The sequence below is a fragment of the Aquarana catesbeiana genome, linkage group LG04 (assembly GCF_042186555.1).
Source record: "Aquarana catesbeiana isolate 2022-GZ linkage group LG04, ASM4218655v1, whole genome shotgun sequence".
NCBI classification, from domain to species: Eukaryota; Metazoa; Chordata; class Amphibia; order Anura; family Ranidae; genus Aquarana; species Aquarana catesbeiana.
Window position 1 is genome coordinate 651,893,621 of NC_133327.1, and position 20,534 is coordinate 651,914,154.

The following is a 20,534-nucleotide window of genomic DNA, read 5'->3' on the forward strand; positions in this document are numbered from 1 at the left end:
TCACCTCCCGGCCCTTTAAGTGGATCCAAATGAGGAGGCATGCAGGCATTTCAATTATGCAACTGCTGTGATTGGCCGTCACACTGGACATGTGATCGAAAGTGCCCGATCACAAGTATGCACTGGGAGATTTCTGTGACAGTTTAGATACAGGCATACCTCGTTTCAAGTACACTCACTTTATGTACACTCGCGAGTACGGACATACCCACGAGTAAGGCTGAGCTCCAGTGTGTTTGCACACTCCATGTACAGAGCCCGCCAGGAAGTCGGTACTGCGCTGCGCTAATCACAGGCAGTGAGACATTTTCCCGATGTGCGGCTGCAGAGATCGGGAAATGTCTCACTGCCTGTGATTAGCGCAGCGCCGTGCCGACTTCCTGGCGGGCTCTGCACGTGGAGTGTGCGAACACGCCGGAGCTCAGCCTTACCCACAAGTGTATGTAAAGTGGCTCTCAAGCTAAAGCTGCATCTGAGTAATCGGTGCACGGATAGTTCTGAGTCCCCGCTACGTGGAAACACACTCCCTGACCCCCCCCCCCCACACACACACACACAGCCCCTGACACCCCAGAATTGAAATAAAGGTATTGCTTCACTTTAAGTCCATTTTCGTTTTACATACATGCTCTGGTCCCATTGTATACATAAAAGTGGGGTATGCCTGTACTGTGCTTGGAGCGCGCTCTCAGCACAGTAAACTGTTTACATATAGACGCATATATACAGCCACTCGGCTTTAAAGCCCACCCGCTGATAGGCCGCATATAAGAGTGTGGCCAGTGGGAAAGGGTTAAAAGAAGAAGTACAACCTAAGCTCGTTTGGCTGTACTTCTCCCGTGGATCACAGGAGAGCAGTTCGTTCTGCACTCATGTGACCCGTTCTCAGCAGACAGTGGGATTAAACCCGCTGTCGGCTGACGTCACAGAGCCGGTTCCAGGCTCAGGCAAGTTCACAACCATATGGTCGGGATCCACCCACATGCTTGGACTGGCACCCGGCTCAACTTCACAGCGAGCCGCTGAGAGCCTGAGCTGGCTGCTCCCGCCTCCTTTATAGCCCAGCGCTCCAATGTGTGAGGAGGGGGCAGAGCAGACAGCGGTAAATGAAAGTTTGATCGCTCGGTTCTCAGTGTTAGAGGCGGCAGGGAACCAATGTTGCATCCAGTTAGGCAAGTATTATTCTTAAAAAAATAAAACCCATTCTCTTTTACGGTGCAAGATCACCTTTTCAGAAAAATTTTTAAGGTGAACCAACATTGTACCAATCAGTCCCCGCTGTACTTATCCCCTTGGGTGATGAGCCGTCAGTGCCCGCGCAGCCGATGTAGCGGTCTAGGAGTATAAATCGCCGCTCTTCTTTCTGCAGGGCTTTCAGGACGGATCAGATGGCACTTCATTCACATGGTTCATTCATCATAACCATGTTATCGTGAAACTGATACCCAAGTTTTAGTGAAGTTTAAATAGTTTGGATCAAGTTGGTCCAAACAAACGATTTACTTCACAGTTGCAAGCAGCTGTGTGCGCTGTATAAATTGTACGTAGCATCAGCTACACACAGGATGGGGACTTTCCATCCCATTCCTGGAAAAAAATTGAGTCAGGGTGAGCGCTGCTCAGCCACTCACAGGCAGCTTTTATTTTCTGAATGAATACAAAGCTTTGTCTGATTGGCTGATGCAGAGAGGATGACGTTACGGTCTCTGCCTCAGAGAAAACTTTGTATTTATTCATAGAATACAGAGCTTTCTGTGAACAGCTGAGCAGCGCTCAAGCCAAACTCAATTTTGTCCCGGGAGCATACCTCATACACCTTCCGAAACACAACCCTGTATACTGTATGTATACAGTCCAAATAAACTATTGAAAGTACATTTAAACTTGTTCCCGACCGAGCTTTAGCCAAAAGACGGCTACAGTGCGGTCATTCAGTTCTGGGAGGGCATTCATGGATGTCTTCCCAGGACCCCGCCTCCTGCATGCCCCCTACGTTATTAGTGCAGCCCCATCAGTGCCAATCAGTGGCCACAAGTGCAGACTATTAGTGTAGCTTATTCATGCCCACCAGTGCCACCTATCAGTGCCCATATCACATCAGTGCAGCCCCATTAGTGCAGCCCCAACAGTGCAGCCCCAACAGTGCAGCCTCAACAGTGCCCATCAGTGCAGCCTCAACAGTGCCCATCAGTGCAGCCTCAACAGTGCCCATCAGTGCAGCCTCAACAGTGCCCATCAGTGCAGCCTCAACAGTGCCCATCAGTGTAGCCTCAACAGTGCCCATCAGTGCAGCCTCAACAGTGCCCATCAGTGCAGCCTCAACAGTGCCCATCAGTGCAGCCTCAACAGTGCCCATCAGTGCAGCCTCAACAGTGCCCATCAGTGTAGCCTCAACAGTGCCCATCAGTGTAGAAGAAAAATACGTTTTTGCTAAATTTTAAAACTGAAACTCAGAAAAACTTTTTTTGCTTTTTAAATTTTTGGTCTTTTTTGTGTTTAGCAAAAAATAAAAACCCAGTGGTGATTAAATACCACCAAAAGAAAACTATCGGTCTCAAAAAAAAAAAAAGATAAATATTTCATTTGGGTACAGTGTTGCATGAAAACACAATTGTCATTCAAAGTGTGACAGCGCTGAAAGCTGAATATTTGCCTGGGCAGGAAGGGGGTGATAGTGGCAGGTAATGAAGTGGCTAAACATGGAGATCAGCTTTAAAAAAAAAAAAAAAATCTTCATTAAAAATAATGAAAATAAATCTGCTATTTTGTAACACTTGGGAATCCACATTTAGGCTGGCATCACACATACGCGATGCTAGGAACCAATGCGATTCCTATGCGGTTTCCCACATCGCATCCAACTCACAGGCAGTTCACACTGCTTTCTGCAAACGGGGGCAAAAGAAAGTTAATGACATTCCCAAATCGGTGCGCAGAACGCAGTGCGAACCATACGATCCGATTCCAGTGCGGACCAAAAAAAAAAGGGTCCTGCACCATTTTGTTGTGAATGCAGTGCGATTTTAGCCATACAAACTGTATGGTTGAATTTGCATCCCATGTGATGTGCACATCAATGCGGTGCAAATCACATGCGATGTCTGCCTTAAAGCCAGTTGCACACGGGCATAATAATTTACTGATGCTTACTCAGGAACTTGTTGACAGAAAGTCAGTGTGTAAAACTGTGTGTAAAGACCTGAGTAATGTTGAGTATAAACAAGTAAAGGTGCATAAGGTGTATAGACGAGTAAAATTCTTCTTCATTGCCAGTGTTGTAATATCCTCATTTACATTAGATGAGTAAACACGCGTATGCAAGAAAACGACTGCATTCAAATGTAAAATTTTCTATTTTTGTTTTACTGCTTTGTACTCATCTCTGTATTACTGATCTTTACTCAGCTGTGTGTATGGTTCCATAGACAACAATGCGTCCCACTTCAAAATCAGTAAAAATCAGTAAAAATCATTGCTTTTTTCTGTTCCTGTGTGCAAGAGGCCTAAAAGGTGAATCTTATTTCATAGGCAAGCTGTAATTTTAATAATACCGTCATAACATTCTACTCCTAGCAAGCAATATTAAAATAACTATTCAGGGTTTCTCACCTGATCATGCCTATGGACAAGGCCTTGTTGTATCAAACCGGTGGAGACCCGACCATTCCAGGCGTAATTTTCTGTAAAGCGAAGATGTCCATGTGCCCGGGCTGTCCTCAAACACGCCATAAGAGCTCCCAGAGCCCCTCGGTTACTGCCAGATCCTACAGGTATCAAACAAGCGTAAATAACCTTTTTCATTAATCACCCTATTGAAAGACTGCTTAGTATTTTATGGGCAGAATGAGGCACATATTTACTTCAACATACAAATGTTACTAAACCCATAACAGTAAAATCAGTCTGTATATGTAGTAAAGGATGCTTGTCATACTCACTGTGGAACCTAAGGGGTTAATTCTCTGCATTGTATAAAAAGGCTGTTTGAACCAGTCTTTTCTGATCCTCCCCTTCTTCCACTGTCCCCAATCCATCTCCTGATGGAACAGAGCCTTTGGAGTCACTCTGCATATGCTCAGTTTGGTGTGTGTCGCTAGAGAGTTTTTTTTTTTTCTTGGGAGGGTGCATGTGATCAGCACAGGGCCAATCAGCACTGTCCAGGGGGTCAGGGGTCCCGCAGCCTCATAGGACAGTCAGAGCAATATGAAAACTCCTCCTATAAGCTTTACCAAGATGCCGATAGAAGTCACAAGACTGCTATATACTGCAGATGAGAAAAAATATTTAGCAGTTTATATTTACTAAAATAATTGAATTTCCATGTTCCGTGTACTGTGGGAGACCAGGTATAGTGAATGCAGGCTCCTGGGTTTAGTAACACTTACATGCAAGATGACAACACAAACAATACAGTTTAATCATCTGAATAAAAATGATGCTACCTTCAAATGGATGACCCCAGGGATCGCATATACTTGCACTGTTATGTCAAAAAGCACGACATAAAGTTGCATTACAGAGAACTAATCAACAATGTACTGTACATTTTCATGTATGTTGTTTTACTTTCCAGTGCAAGCAAAATGCCTCAACTTAAGAAAGTGCATTGCTTTCAGTAAGGCCTTTTAACAACAAAACTTTGCTCTGAATTAGCTTGAAAAAAACTTGCATGCCAACCAACATTTAAGGTAACTGAATGGGGGTTTTCACAATGCATGTCAAGGCTTTTTTAGCCCTACTTCTTGCCTGCTATCAGCTGATGAGGCAGAGCTGTGCCAAGCTCTGCAAGGATCCCGACAATATTGTAGTGATCCACCCAAGTGCCAACTTGACAGCTGCCTCCGCCCCTCAGTGCACAACTGAGAACTGGAGCCAGCTGTGCTCACCCCCTCCTCAGCCCAGTGTACCAGTGAGCACTGGAGAAGTAGTGGAGTGGAGAACTGTGACTGTTCGGTTCTCACTACACTTTTCCCTGTGCGTAACTCAACATGCAGCTAAACCCTCCTATTCTGCAGCCAGACTGAATGTAATCCTGAAGCTTAATTAACAAAGTGGGATGGGTGAAACTATTAGGAACAAACCGATAGAAGTACATATGATCAGTATATGAAATATACTGACAGTAATTCTCACTGGTGATACTGCCATTAGCAGATGTAAAGAGATGCAAGTTCCAATCCAACATGTGCTCCGATAGCGGGTTCCTTCTCTCTAGTCTCTAAGATGGAGTCTGAGCTCCCAGGATGCACCGGTTTTATTTTCTTAGACTGAAGGATAATGTGAAGTTTATTAAAGCTGAACAGTTTCTAGTTTCTGCAAAACTGTAGAAACTGTTCAGCCGGGTCCATCTTGAGGTCAAATCTGATATAGCAGGCAGAACAACTTTATAAATATCTAGATTGTAAGCTCTAAAGAGCAGGGCCCTCTGATCCCTCCTGTATTGATTTGTATTGTAAGTGTAGTGTCTGCCCTCAAGTGCTGCGTAAACTGTTGGCACTATATAAATCCTGTATAATAATAATATCCTGCTGGAGGCAGAACAGTGACTGACAATCACGGCTCTATGCTTGGAGCAGGCAGAGAACTGAGTGATCAGTGGTCATGTGATCCATTAGTTCTTGGTCTTAGAGCCGACATGGGACAGCTGCAGCATCACATTGATGCTGCAGCACAGAAGGGAGTATGGGAGAGAATGTGACTCTCTCCATTTGATAGAGTTGTCACAAGGTAGTCCATAGACGTACTAAAACTTCAACTCCAGCAGCCCATAGCCAAGACAGGGCTTTCCTTTCACTCCTAGTGGCTAGAGTCAGGGAAGCGAAAGAAAGTAAGTACACAAGTGTGATTTAAAGTGAACCTGTTGATCTATATTTTTGTCCTGATAAGTTTATTCACATCAGACATTGGGCATATAGATGGTTTATTATGGACACGGACTCACAGAATACAACTTACCAACGCTGATGGCTGCAGAGGACTGTAGATGGTCTATCATGTAGGTTAAACTCTCAGGGTTACATTTGAGCAACTTAGGCAAATAATAATCAATGATGTACGTAGTCTGGGTAACATGTTCTTCACAAAGGCGTCTGAGAAGAGGGGAGACCCAGACGCTCTGCCAACGCTCCATCCAACTGCTTTCTATACTGGTCAGAAGTTGCTTTTTGTGGTTGACAAACATGGCTTCCAAGAGGTTAGCAGCATACGGAGCAAAGGATTGGTCCCACATGACATCCAGGATCTGTTCTGGGATCATATGATCTACAGACAAGATCTGCTCGGTTCCAACACATTCCACCAGACAGGCCAGAGAGGCATATTTCCCCTTCGAGTGCCACTCCAGACTCAGTAATTTATGAGTAAGCTGACAAAGAAATGGGTCTACGTCTCTGTTGGACGTCACAATCACAGCTGTGTGGTGGATTTGGAGAATGTTCCTGAAGATCTGCTTGCTTTGATGTCGGACGGCATCCAAAGGATGTTCCCAGTGTATGTACACATATTCTAGAAGGCTGCACATGGTGCTTGAGCTGCCATTCAGACAGTCTTGCAGATCCTTGGAGCAGGAATGCAGAGAGTCCAGGGCTGAGATCGTCCACAGGGCTAAGATTCTGGACAGATACAAGGCCGCGCTGGACTCCCTCAGGCTAAAAATATAAAAAGATCAAAACTTCAAAGTGACATGTAGGAATAGACTAAAACAGACTGTGATGCTACTAGGAAGAGAAGATCTACGATAAAACAACTGACCAGTGCCAAAATAAGCTAAAAGACTCATTTTAGATTTATTTAAAGCATCCTAAAGTTGAATATCAGAACATACAGAAATATGCAGACATAAACAAATGAGATAAATTGCAGATATCCTTCAGCCAAAAATTTAACACATCCCTATGCTTCTTATGAATTGCTGAATCTACTTTGCATATTCTCATCCGTGGCCATATAATATTTACTTGCCAAAATAGCTGTTTATTGTCCCATGCAGAAATCCTGGCGGCGGCCATTGCAGCTGTGGGCAGCTGAAGCCAGCACCAGTGAATTCTGGGATTTCCTGCAGCTGGCTACCCAGCACACCTCCCAGTTTTGTGCATGCGCAGCGCACATTGCTTAGGATGCCCAAAGGCTCTTGGGATTGATTACAACGATATCCCAGGAGTCTTCAAAATATCATGTATATGTTATTAGCCTAGGCAGCCGCAACCGGGAGAGGAGTGAAAAGTTAACTATAAAAAGGTATTTTTAAAGGAAGGGATAAAAAAAACAAAATAAAAAAAACCTCTAAAAATCCAAATGTTAGACATATACGAAGGCCAATAGGATAAGCAATGCTTATAAACAAAAGCTGGAGCTCTGCTTTAAGTACTATTTGCAGCTTTGGAGCCAGTCTCTGGCTTCATTTTTATAGCTGGGAGAGGAGCCTTACACTTCCTAGCAAAACAATGTTGTACAGCCATACCAATCAGGAACATTGATGAATTAGTGGTATGTAAGAGTTAACAGGTCATTAACTAGTGAAATCTCATGTTGGTATTTAAAATGATTATAAAGTCAAAACTTTTTTTTTTGCCATTAAAAAGAAAAAAAAAAAAGTGTGGGATTTTTTTTTTTTTTTTTTTTAAAGAACCATACTTACCTAGGTGGATGCAGCATCAGCCTGATGGTGCATCTGTCTCCCGCTGGCTCTAGGACTGAGAACCGAACGATCAGCAGTGTTTGTCAGAGCTCCCCCTGCACTCACTGGAGCACTGGGGTGTGGAGGGGACAGGAGAGGCTGCGCCAGGTGCCAGTCCAGGGTTCTGGGCAGATCCTGATCCATATGGTCGCAATCTTTCCCCAGCCTGGACCGGCTCTGTGACATTGGCCGACAGTGGGCTTCAGCCCACTGTCTGCTTAAAATAGGTCACAGGAGTACAGTGTGATCCACAAGAGCAGTACAGCAAAAGCTCGGAAAGAGGGATTTAGAGTAGCGGTCACCAACCAGTGGTCCATCAGAAAATTTTGGTGGTCCCCAGGTGTTCTACCACAAATCAACTATGTGGCGTATGTATACTGCCGAATGTTGTTTACAGTGTTGTTCTCATTGCACGCCAACAGTCAATACTGTCAGTGCGCATTTATACCCAATGCCTCCTTTGTAATTCTGGCTCCTGTTTACTCAGAGGTAGGTGCCAGGAGTAGTGCACAAAGTGGGAGGTGAAGAAGGAGGAGACTTCCAATGTCAGCGCTGATCACAGAGTGTGGGAGGGAGCATGGAGCTTGAGCACATGGCTGGATAAGAAGGCGAGATCTAACAATGCGTCTGTGTAAGGCAGCAGTGTGATGCAGAGTGCAGGGGGGGCGCAGAGAGCCAAAGCATTGTGTGTACAAGGCATGTAAAATTCATATTAGTGGTCGGGGGGATTCAAAATTGTGAGTTTCGTGGTCTGTGAGGTCCGAAAGGGTGGGGACCACTGCTTTAGAGGATACAACTGACAATCCTATCAGCCTGTTTATTAAATAGTAAAGCTCAGAAAAAGAGCTAGCACTTACTAGTCACAAAATAATAAATGACATACAAATTGCAATGTCCTGTATAGTATGATCTCTCATAGTTTCTATATACTTAAATAACCTCATTAGAAATAAACCTACCGTGAACTGAGAGACAGCAGAACTCTAAGAAGGTTAAGAAGCAGTGTTTCCCCTTCTGGGCCTAAACCACCATTTCTCCAGTCCAGCATAGCCAGGGCCCCCTGGCACAGGAAGAGCAGCACCGTGTCTGGAAGATCCTTACACAGTGAACCACAGCAGCAGATAAACCAATCCGGAGCGTCAGATGAATCCACAGACAGCAGGACCAGGTCATTCACCTAAAAAATATTCCTAATGTCAAACTACCATCAACAGGATTATTACTGGGGGGAAAAAGGGCGCCGATCACAAAGGCCTTAGAGACCACGTTTTAAAAAAAAAAAAAAAAAAAATACGGCTCGGATTTTATCTTCAGTGACCTAACTACCTGACCAACGAATGCGAAGCCACCCATAGGTCCGAGAGTTATTGGGCTGTTTAACTTTGTCTTTTTTTTTTGTTTTATTATATTACTTGTATGCACCCAGTTCTTAATATGTTGGACCAAGGTGGGCTAACCGTAATGGATTTCACTTTTGTGTCATTGTTGAAAAATTAGCAATAAAAACCATTAAAACGAAAAAAAACAAAAAAACTTTCTTTTACAGATGTCAGTGGGGCATTTCCTGTATGTCTGCTACTTTCCCAAAATGGACTGATGGGCTCCCAACTTGCAAACTTATTTTTTTTTCATTGCAGGTGTTAATACAAATAAGAGTGAATAGGATAATAGGAAATTGTGAAACTTTAAACTATCCAAGCAGCATTTTCTAGATAGTTTGTTCCCTTATAATGCATGTTCTATTTATTGCGCCCGATTTGTTTGATTTCATGGGGGAACCCTAATGCTACAGCTGTACTTATGGAATACAATGCCTGCAACAAAGAAGGCCAATTCACAAATAACTTTAGAGGTTTTCCCCACCACCTTATACTTTCTGGGCCTCCCTACTAGCCCTTTAATTAATGTGATGGGCAGTATTAACAATATGGAGGCTTAAAGGCTAAGTCCACCATGTAGTAGTAAATATTGCAACAATGATTTTATGACATTGACCACTTTTTGCCTGCAGAGCACTGCACCCACAATTAGTGCACGGCAGGTGCAATGCACAGGCTCTATCAATGTTTATTCCAGCCTCAGGTCCGTATGGAGGTAGAGACCTGGGCTGGGAAAGTGCAGACAGTCTACAAGGGGTGAAGGCAGAGAGACCACTAGTGAGGCTGTGCACAGTCCTCTGTGCTGTAGTGGCAGATGGGACTGGTGGTGATCCCAGTAAATGGTTACGTGGCTGTGCATGGCTCCGCTGAATGAAAATAAATAATTTTCATCCAGAAGAAGCCCTCCATGATTCAGGTAAGGGAGGGGAGGTTTGTGGAATTATGTATGTGACCATACTTCAAGTTACACTCTAAATATGGGTAAAACAAGAAACCTGGTCCAAAACCGAGACCAAGCCTTTAAGGAGGGAAGGTTTCCTTTTACAGGAAATGTTGAGCTTTAATGACCTATATATCTGGTTCTTTTGATCATGCTGATAAATTGTACTGATGTAACATCTGCTTTATCATATGCTCAGTCTGAATTGCTAAACTGCTATTGAATATAGTATCGTCGGTACAGGGTAAAAGTTACATTATACCTAACCCGTTTTGGTTTAGTTTTGATTGGGGATTGTCTGTTGCCCCAGTATTTAATTTTGTTTCTCACCTTACCCTTTTTCTGGACCATCACCATTGGCTGTACTTTAGATACTCCCCCCTCTATGGCTTAACCGGATGATCCGATCATTCATATCCCCATGATTCTAGAGCCCCAATTTTCATGCAAATAGTTTTTGAATATACAGGTCAATATATTGTGATCAATTATGGCTTTGGTGCTGTGCTTTTCTGCAATCGATGAATGTTTTTTCAATTTGTTATAAATTGTATATATTGTTATATTGTGATATTGTGACATTGTTGTAATTGTTGACCGTTTTGTTTCTTAAAAAAATATCTTTATTTCTAGTGCTCAGTGTGCCTGATATCAATTATATTTTCTGAAGAAGCCAATTATCAAGGCGAAACATGTAGAGATGAAATCAGTCAGCACATTTATCAGTACTGTAATATCAATATCTATCTTTTTGTATATTTGTTTTTATTGTTTGAATACATTTATACTTTTATAAAAAATCATTTTGTTCTAATTTGGCATCTTAAAAATCCCATATACCTTTTCAAATTTCTTAAATATTATGCTATTGAATATAGCTAAACAGACATATGCCATGTGGCCTCATTCATGTCCATGGAATGTCCATACTCCAATGGATGGTTGTGTTCTACCTGGGTAAGGACCAGCCATAGGAACCACTGACAAGAGCAATAAACATGTCAAGCAGGGCATGTGCAAACCCAGGCAGAGCCACACTATGATATCTCTATAGTGGGGCAGAAGGTAGTATTCTCTGTGGGTTACACCAAGGGGCAGGTGGGGATGTAAAAGGACAGATACATTAAAGTGAAGTTGTACTTTAATGCTGATACTTACAACTTTAGCAAGTTTTTCACTGTTCCGAACCATGATCTTTAGGTAAAGGATGACGGCCATCCCTGAAGTGCTCTGAACATTTTGCAAAATGTCATCTGAAATAGAGAATGCTTCATGAATAATCCACACATACAGTATACACAGTACTATACTAAGCTGCCATTATTCACTGAAACAAGAGAAGAGGGGGGCAACTGATTGTAGTATTAATATACAGACTTTATTCAATAATTAGAAATTGGTTCATTAATCTAATGCCAAACTCTAAAAGGTACTCAAAAAGAGGAAGAAGAGGAGAGGCTCGTAGTGTAATACATTTTTAAAAGCATTTATTAAAAGATAAGTATAAACTTACAATTGGGCAGCTTTACATCAGCATGAAGAACAAACATGGCAGCGGTCAGCACCAGCCTACTCATGCGGGATGACATCACAAATATGGCTCCGCCACAAAAACATATGGCTCTGTGGCGGTTCTTAATCATGACTAAGCGCAGGTGAAGTGTGTGGAACGTGTCTACCCAGCATTCTGATGCCTGTAATTTTTGGGATGTCCAAATAAAGAGCATTTTGATCTACAGTGGTGTGTGGCCATTTCTTCTAATTTCATGTCACAGTACATGTTGGCATTCATGGTTCCCTCAATGAACTGTAGTTCCCCAGTGCCAGCAGCACTCATGCAGCCCCAGACCATGACACTCCCACCACCATGCTTGACTGTAGGCAAGACACACTTGTCTTTGTACTCCTCACCTGGTTGCTGCCACACACTCTTGACACCATCTGAACCAAATACGTTTATCTTGGTCTCATCAGACCACAGGACATGGTTCCAGTAATCCTTAGTCTGCTTGTCTTCAGCAAACTGTTTGCAGACTTTCTTGTGCATCATCTTTAGAAGAGGCTTCCTTTTGGGACAACAGCCATGCAGACTAATTTGATACAGTGTGCGGCGTATGCTCTGAGCACTGACAGGCTGACCCCCCCACCCCTTCAACCTCTGCAGCAATGCTGGCAGCACTCATACGTCTATTTCCCAAAGACAACCTCTGGATATGATGCTGAGTACGTGACCTCAACTACTTTGGTGGACCATGGCGAGGTCTGTTCTGAGTGGAACCTGTCCTGTTAAACTGCTGTATGGTCTTGGCCACCGTGCTGCAGCTCAGTTTCAAGGTCTTGGCAATCTTCTTATAGCATAGGCCACCTTTATGTAGAGCAACAATTCTTTTTTTCAGATCCTTAGAGAGTTCTTTGCCATGAGGTGCCATGTTGAACTTCCAGTGACCAGTATGAGAGAGTGAGAGAGATAACACCAAATTTAACACACCTGCTCCCCATTCACACCTCAGACTTTGTAACACTAACAAGTCACAGGACACCCGGGGGGGGGGGGGGGGGGGAGCTAATTGGGCCCAATTTGGACATTTTCACTTAGGGGTGTACTCAATTTTGTTGCCAGCGGTTTAGACATTAATGGCTGTGTGTTGAGTTATTTTGAGCGGACAGCAAATTTACATTGTTATACAAGCTGTACACTCACTTTACATTGTAGCAAAGTGTCATTTCTTCAGTGTTGTTACATGAAAAGATAGAATAAAATAGTTACAAAAATGTGAGAGGTGTACTCATTTTTGTGAGATACTGTGTATGTACGTATATATATATCTATCCAATACAGCGATGACCTGAGAACCTAAAACCTGTAGGACAGGACCCATTCATCTTTTAATAACCCAAGAAGTCAGCAAAAGATTGGGTAGACAAGTCAAGTACAAAGTCAATGCAGACTTACCATCCAGCAATATGTTAGTGAAGCAGCATAGCAGGTCACACATCTCTTTCCATAACATAGGCTGAGAGTCCAATGCCAGAGGCTCCTGGACAGGCTCCGGGGACTTCTGTAGTAGAACCATAGCCAACTTGATTGCCGTTAACAGATCATGCATGAGATGCGTCTGAGCAAGCCCATCACCTAGCACTTTCCTGAGATAAGATAGATGCGAGAGATGGAACTTTTGAGATCTTTGGATATTGCAGTGACTTCAAACAGAAACATGTTTGATAAGATTTTAAAAATTACAATATTGTGTTATGGGTTTTCAGGTGTGAATAATTATGGGACCAGCAGAATAAACACTAGAAAGCCATTTGTATTGTTACTGTCATAATATCAGTTTGTAGAAATGGAAGTTATATATTCTTCTCTTCCCCTGTACATAACATGCCATTGTCAAACTTATACTTATTTGCACGTGGCCAGTCAGAACCAATAAGGAATCCCTGCTGTGTGCTAAAATTTCTCTACCAGATCCAGGCAAGTTCTCAGAAACAAAAAAAAGGAGCATGCTCTGCTCTGTTAAACATATTTTCTAAAATAAAAAAATTTATTAAGAATAAAAAAAAAAAAAAAAAATCCCATGTACATAAGTATTCACAGCCTTTCCTCAATACTTTGTTGAAGCACCTTTAGCACAAATTACAGCCTCCTTTTTTTTTTTTTTTTTTGAGTATGATGCTACAAGCTTGGCAAACCTATTTTTCGGCAGTTTCTCCCATTCTTCTTTGTGGGACTTCTCAAGCTTCATCAGGTTGGATGGGGAGCGTCGGTGTACAGCCATTTTCAGATCTCTCCAGAGATGCTCAAGCGGGTTCAAGTCTGGGCTCTGGCTGGGCCACTTAAGTGCTTAGGGTCATCGTCCTGTTGGAGAAGAACCTTCACCTCAGTCTGAGGTCCTCGAGACATGAAGCTCGCCATTCAGGCCAAAGAGTTCAATCTTTGTTTCATCAGACCAGAGATTTTTTGTTTCTCATGGTCAGAGTCCTTCAGGTGCCTTTTGGCAAACTCCAGGTTGGCTGTCATGTGCCTTTTACTGAGGAGTGGCTTCCGTCTGGCCACTCTACCATACAGGTCTGACTGGTGGAGTGCTGCAGAGATGGTGGTTCTTCTGGAAGGTTCTCCTCTCTCCACAAACGCTGGAGTTCTGCCAGAGTGACCATCGGGTTCTGGGTCACATCCCTGACTAAGGCCCTTCTCTCCTGATCACTCAGTTTGGCCAGGCGGCCCGCTCTAAGAAGAGTCCCGGTAGTTCCAAACTTCCATTTACGGATGATGCAGGCCACTGTGCTCATTGGGACCTTCAATGCTGCGGAAATTTTTCTGTACGAATCCCCAGATTTGTGCCTCCATACAATCCTGTCTTGGCGGTCTACAGACAATTCCTTGGACTTCATGGCTTGGTTTGTGCTCTGACATGCACAGTTAACTGTGGGACCTTATTTAGACAGGTGTGTGCCTTTCCAAATTATGTCCAATCAACTGAATTTACCACAGGTGGACTCCAATCAAGTTGTAGAAACATCTCAAGGATGGTCAGTGGAAACAGGATGCACCTGAGCTCAATTTTGAGTGTCATGGCAAAGGCTGTGAATACTTAAAGTGGTTGTATACCTTTTTTTTTTTTTTTAACTTTTACCTACTAGTAAGCCTATAATAAGGATTACCTGTAGGTAAAAAAAAATATCTCCTAAACCTGTACGGTTTAGGAGATATTCCCCTCGCAATGAGCCTCTGACTGCAGCGGCGCATGCGCACAGGGGATTCTCGGCTGACAGCCCAGCAAACTCCGGAGCTTGCCGGACAGAAGTCTCCCGCGCGCGGGAGTGACGACATCGCGGCTCCGGCCACTCACAGTGCCGGAGCCGCGATACCCGGAAGACACGCCGAGGGGAAATGTCAGCTCCCTTGGCGTGGACAGGATGAGATGCCGGCGCCTCGTTCTAAGGTAAGTATCTCATAATGAGCTAGTATGCGGTGCATACTAGCTCCATTATGCCTTTTCCCTTGCAGGTATAGGAAAAAAAAAAAAAAAAATACAACCGCTTTAAGTACATTGGATTTTTTTTGTTTTTTATTAAATTTTCAAAGATTTCAAAACAAACTTTGTTCACTTTGTCATTATAGGGTATTCTAGGGTAGTCATTCTCTTCCTGTGGCTGAACTTCTGGCACATGGGGTTAATAGCTTCAAGTGCCAGGCTGAGATGGACTTGCCCCCACCCCTTTTCTGGAGATTCTACTCGGTGTAGGTTCACTATCTGGATTGGGGTTCACCAGTTGGACTCCTTTGGATACGTTCATCTCTTTATACAGTTTGTACACTAATGAAGACTTTTTGCATGGGTGGACATTGAGCATGACATTTTCAAACACTGGCATGGTTTATTTCTTGCTTTTTGTTAACATGAAAATATATGGATATATTCCAGATATGGAAAAAAATTGGTATTCGTTTACCAATTTTTTTCATCTGTTTATTTCCAACTAGCATTTTTTATCATTTTTAGATTTGTAATTTTTTTATATTTTTCTCATCAGGCCAAATTAAACCACCAAGCTATTCATTCATCCCCTTGTTATCTCTCACCTTGACTATTGCAATTCCCTTCCCCCATAGACCTACATCTCCATAGGCAATCCCCTCTTCAATCTATCATGAACACTGCTGCCAGACTCATCTACCTTACCAACCACTCAGTGTCTGCCACCCCTCTCCACCAATCCCTACACTGGCTTCCGATCACCCAGCGAAATAAATTCAAAATACTAACAACATAAAAAGCCATTCACAACTCTGCCCCAAGCTACATCATCAATCTCGTCTCCAAACATTACCCAAAGTATCCTCTCGGCTCCTTCCAAGACCTCCTGCTCTTAAGCTCCCTTGTCTCCTCCTCCCATCTCCCATGCAAGTCTCCATGATTTCTCCAGAGCCTCTCCCAATCCTCTGGAACTCTCTACCCCAATCTGCCCAGCTATCTCCTACTCTGGCTGCCTTTAGGTGATCCCTGAAAACTCATCTCTTCAGAGAAGCCTATCACATCTCCCACTAATGTTTTATTACTTCCATCAGCTCATCCCCCACAGTTATACATTTTTGTACCACTTGCCCCACCCTATTAGATTGTGAGCTCCTATGAGCAGGGCCCTCTTGCATACAACCCTCTTGTATTTTATTGTATTGTAAATATACTGTCTCCCTTTTATATTGTAAAGCGCTTGCGTAAACTGTTGGCTCTGTATACACTATATTACTAAAAGTATTGGGACGCCTGCCTTTACACACACATGAACTTTATTGGCATCCCAGTCTTAGTCTGTAGGGCTCAAAATTGAGTTGGCCCACCCTTTGTAGCTATAACAGCTTCAACTCTTCTGGGAAGGTTGTCCACAAGGTTTAGGAGTGTGTCTATGGGAATGTTTGACCATTCTTCCAGAAGTGCATTTGTGAGGTCAGGCACTGATGTTGGATGAGAAGGGCTGGCTCACAGTCTCCGGCTCCAATTCATCCCAAAGGTGTTCTACTGGGTTGACGTCAGGACAGGCCAGTCAAGTTACTCCACCCCAAACTTGCTCATCCATGTCTTTATGGACCTTGCTTTCTGCACTGGTCCAAATCATTTGGTGGAGGGGGGGGGGGGGATTATATAGTGTGGGGTTGTTTTTCAAGGTTTGGGAAGGGAACTCTTAAGGCGTCAGCATACCAAGACATTTTGGACAACTTCATGCTCCCAGCTTTGTGTGAACAGTTTGGGGTTGGCCCCTTCCTGTTCCAACATGACTGCGCACCAGTGCACAAAGCAAGGTCCATAAAGACATGAATCACAGAGTCCTGACCTCAACTGAAAAGAAGACCTTTGGGATGAATTAGAGCGGAGACTGCGAGCCAGGCCTTCTCATCCACATCAGTGCCTGACCGTCACATCTGGAAGAATGTTCAAACATAACCATAGACACACTCCTAAACCTTGTGGACAGCCTTCCCAGAAGAGTTGAAGCTGCAAATGGTGGGCCAACTCAATATTGAACCCTACGGACTAAGACTGGGATGCCATTAAAATTCACGTGCGTGTAAAGGCAGGTGTCCCAATACTTTTGGTAATATAGTGTAAATCCTGTATTATAATAATAATAATAATAATACAGGGAGATCCGTGGCCCCCAAAATGCATCACCAGTTGCTTAAAGATTTTGTAATCTCAAGAATTTAGTTTGGTTCTCTAATAGACCTAATACAGCTGTACTTTGTATGGCTACCATTTATGGCTTCTAACTGGTTATTATGGAATAAAAAACAGCACCACTTTCTGACCTTTGTTAATAAATAGATACAAGTTTTGACTACATTTCTCCTTAGTGAACTTTTGTAAAAGCACAACAGATCAGTGTGGAGGAAAACACATAGTTGGCATTTAATGATACCGTGAAACAGATCAAAAATTACAGGGAAAGGGGTTACAATTTGTTTTTTTTAATGGCTCTTGATAATATCTTGTATTTATTAGCAAGTAAAATATCTTTTGTACTCACTTGTTTTGACTTTGAAATGAATGTAAAACTTTTACCAGGAACTGAAGGGCTGTGGGAAAAAAACAAAAAAACAAGAAAACATTCATGGCCTTCAACTGAGAGATGTTCCTACATGTGTCCTATCTGCACAACATAATTCTGCACTCTTAATCCTCTTGTATTGTAACGGTATTGTCTCCCTTTTATATAGTAAAGCGCTGCGTAAACTGTTGGCACTATATAAATTCTGTATAATAATAATACTTCAAAGCAAGTTAGCTAAATCAAAGAAACTTGCACGTACTAAAATGGCCACAAGGTGGAACACTTCCAGAAAGAATATGAAATTCCTATTCTAAAAAGGCACTTTTTTTTCTAGAAAATTACTAATAATAAATAAATATATATATATATATATATATATATATATATATATATATATATATATATATATATATATATATATATATATATATATATATAGAGAGAGAGAGCGAGAGCGAGAGCGAGAGCGAGTTTTTTTTTTTTTAAAGCAGAGGCCCTACAGAATAAATTGAAGGGTTTTGCAATTTTTTATCTCACAGTCACCCTTTAAAATTGCGCACGCCTGCCTGTAAATTCTACTATCCATAGACGACGTTTTAAATTTTTCTTATAGGTCACCACTTTAGATTTACAGAGGAGGTCTGGAGCTAGAACTACTGCCCATGACCTGACGTTCACGGTGATACCTCACGTGTCGGATGAGCGCTGTTTGCGTGCGTGTGGGACCCACGGGTGCGCTCGCCTTTGTGGGAGAGCAGGGGGGAGCTTTTAGTGACAGGTACTCTTTATAGAGAGATCTTGGGTGTATAAGACCCTCTGCCCTTAAAAGCATTTAATTACACCAAGATTGGCATGATCAAATGGTTTTAATTTTTTTTTTTTAAATTGTAAAATTTATATGGGTTCCTGTATCATAGAGGCAAACAGAACCAATCCGGCCTCTTTTTAGTCTCTATAATCAGACGGCAGAATCACAGGAGATTTTGGAAAAGCTGCAGAAGGTGGGGGGATTGGTGGGGGAACATCCCCTCCCTCTGCTTGTAAAAGCAATCCAGCGGCTAGTTAGCCTCTAGGATCACTTTTACAAGAGAGCTGATCGTTGGCTCTAAAATAAAACAATAACGGGATAATGCAGGCACCATCCCGGTATAACCACTAGAAGTCTAGTGACGTACCGGGACATTGTTGGTCATCAAGTAGATACTATACTCAGAAACCACTCTATACCCAGGTGGAAAATAGCAAAAACAACAATATCCAGCCAACTTAAATTGAGATCTGCCTTTAGTTGGTTCCCAGGCATTGCAGATGAAAAAATTCAGCATCTCTGGCAATGATGTTACCAACTTTAAAAAAAAAAAAAAAAACACAACAAGCAGCCAACTTTCAACAGATCTACATAAGAAGGCTGCTAGTTTTAATGTCTTCCTTATGAGCAGTTACAAAAAAAAAAACAAAAAAAAAAAACAAAAAAAAAAAAAACACACAGCTTGACCATGTAGTTCACGGGTCAGTTTGTACAAGACAGGTTCTTTTTAAAGGCGATTTCATAGCATTTTGTTGAACATTATTTATTAGATTCAGGGCAGAAAATAAAAATATTAACTTTATTTTAAAGAAAATAAATATGAAAAGCTGCCCAGTTAGTATTTACCACTGACATCTAGCATGTGTCGCAGCTATAATTGGCTGATGAGGGTTTTCTGGAGTGATTTGCTACTATTCTATGATTAGACTGACGATCGTGTTAGGTTAGATCTCCTACAATGCAAGTCCATTTACAAAAACAGACATAGCTGATAGATACAGAGAAGAGACACCACCCTCCTTGTATGTTAGGGTCATCCGCCATGTGCATACTTCCAGTTACATTGAAGCAAATGATAAGGAAGAAGGTAGTGGTGGGCCTTCTTATTGGAAAGCACAGCTTGCCCTGCAAACAAACTGTAATGAAAGCACTGTGTATTAAATATCTTTTCAAAATCTTTATTTGAATACATAAACCTGTATGAAAGAACAGTTTATACAGATGAAATATATATAAAGATTAAATGTAAAGCAAATAGGACCTTTAATTATGATCATTTGATTTAATATTGCAGCAAATTGCTAAAAATCTATTATTGTAGCTAAAAAATAATCATACAGTATATATATTTTAACAGCCCAGTCTGTTTAACCACTTACTACCCAGGCCAATTTTGACACTTCTCTCCTACATGTAAAAAATGGGATTTTTGACTTACTTACTTTCCATTTCTCTGAGTTCATTGACAGACACAGCGCTCCATTATTCAGAACCATAGGGTTATATCGCCCCCTACAGGAGTAGGACATTAGGCATAAAAAAGACTTGGCTATGACTATGGGCAGTCCTAGGTGGTATACACCCCCCTCTCTGCTATAGGCCTTCAGTTTAGTAACAAGCAGTGTTGGAAGCATCCTCCAAAGCTACTTAGAGGGGTGGGTGCTGTGTCTGTCAATGAACTCAGAGAAATGGATTTTACGGTAAGTCAAAAATCCCATTTTCTCTTTCATTCATTAACAGACACAGCGCTCCATTATTCAGAACAATAGGGATGTCCCAAAGAGGTGCCAAACATGAGGGGTGGGACATAGAAAAATCCCAAGGCTAACACAAGAGCCAACCAGGTAACAGGAGCTCAACACAGAAACAAACTGGAGCCCAAACACGTTGTAGAATTTTGTGAAAGTGTACACCGACAACCAAGTGGCCACCTTGCAAACCAGCGCAGCTGATGCCTGATGATGGAAGGCCCAAGAAGCAACCAAGAAGAATGCGCCGTAACAGGGAAAGGAGGAACCCAACCCCTGATAGAATAGACCGGAGTCATCGTCTGTCTGAGCCATCGAGAAAGGTCGCAGAAGAAGCAGACGGCCCCCTTTTTGGCCTGTCCGTGATCACAAACAATGAGTCTGATCTCCGAAAAGGCCCTGTGGACTGCTAAATACATCCAAATCGCATGAA

At 42.5% G+C, this 20,534-nt stretch overlaps 1 protein-coding gene across 5 annotated transcripts in view; it reads right to left on the reverse strand.

Moving 5' to 3' along the window:
- Positions 1–20,534, reverse strand: part of THADA (THADA armadillo repeat containing) — a 904,047-nt gene that overhangs the window by 857,359 nt on the left and 26,154 nt on the right. For all 5 annotated transcript variants that reach the window (XR_012244018.1, XM_073628459.1, XM_073628460.1 and 2 more), the window contains exons 7-12: positions 17,522–17,570; positions 12,948–13,138; positions 11,153–11,247; positions 8,635–8,852; positions 5,956–6,647; positions 3,610–3,764 (exon numbers count right to left, since the gene is read on the reverse strand). Coding sequence is in view for 4 of the 5 variants with exons in the window: in XM_073628459.1 (XP_073484560.1) it covers positions 3,610–3,764; positions 5,956–6,647; positions 8,635–8,852; positions 11,153–11,247; positions 12,948–13,138; positions 17,522–17,570 (1,400 nt within the window). In the remaining variant the exon portion in view is untranslated. The remainder of the gene's footprint in view (positions 1–3,609; positions 3,765–5,955; positions 6,648–8,634; positions 8,853–11,152; positions 11,248–12,947; positions 13,139–17,521; positions 17,571–20,534) is intronic.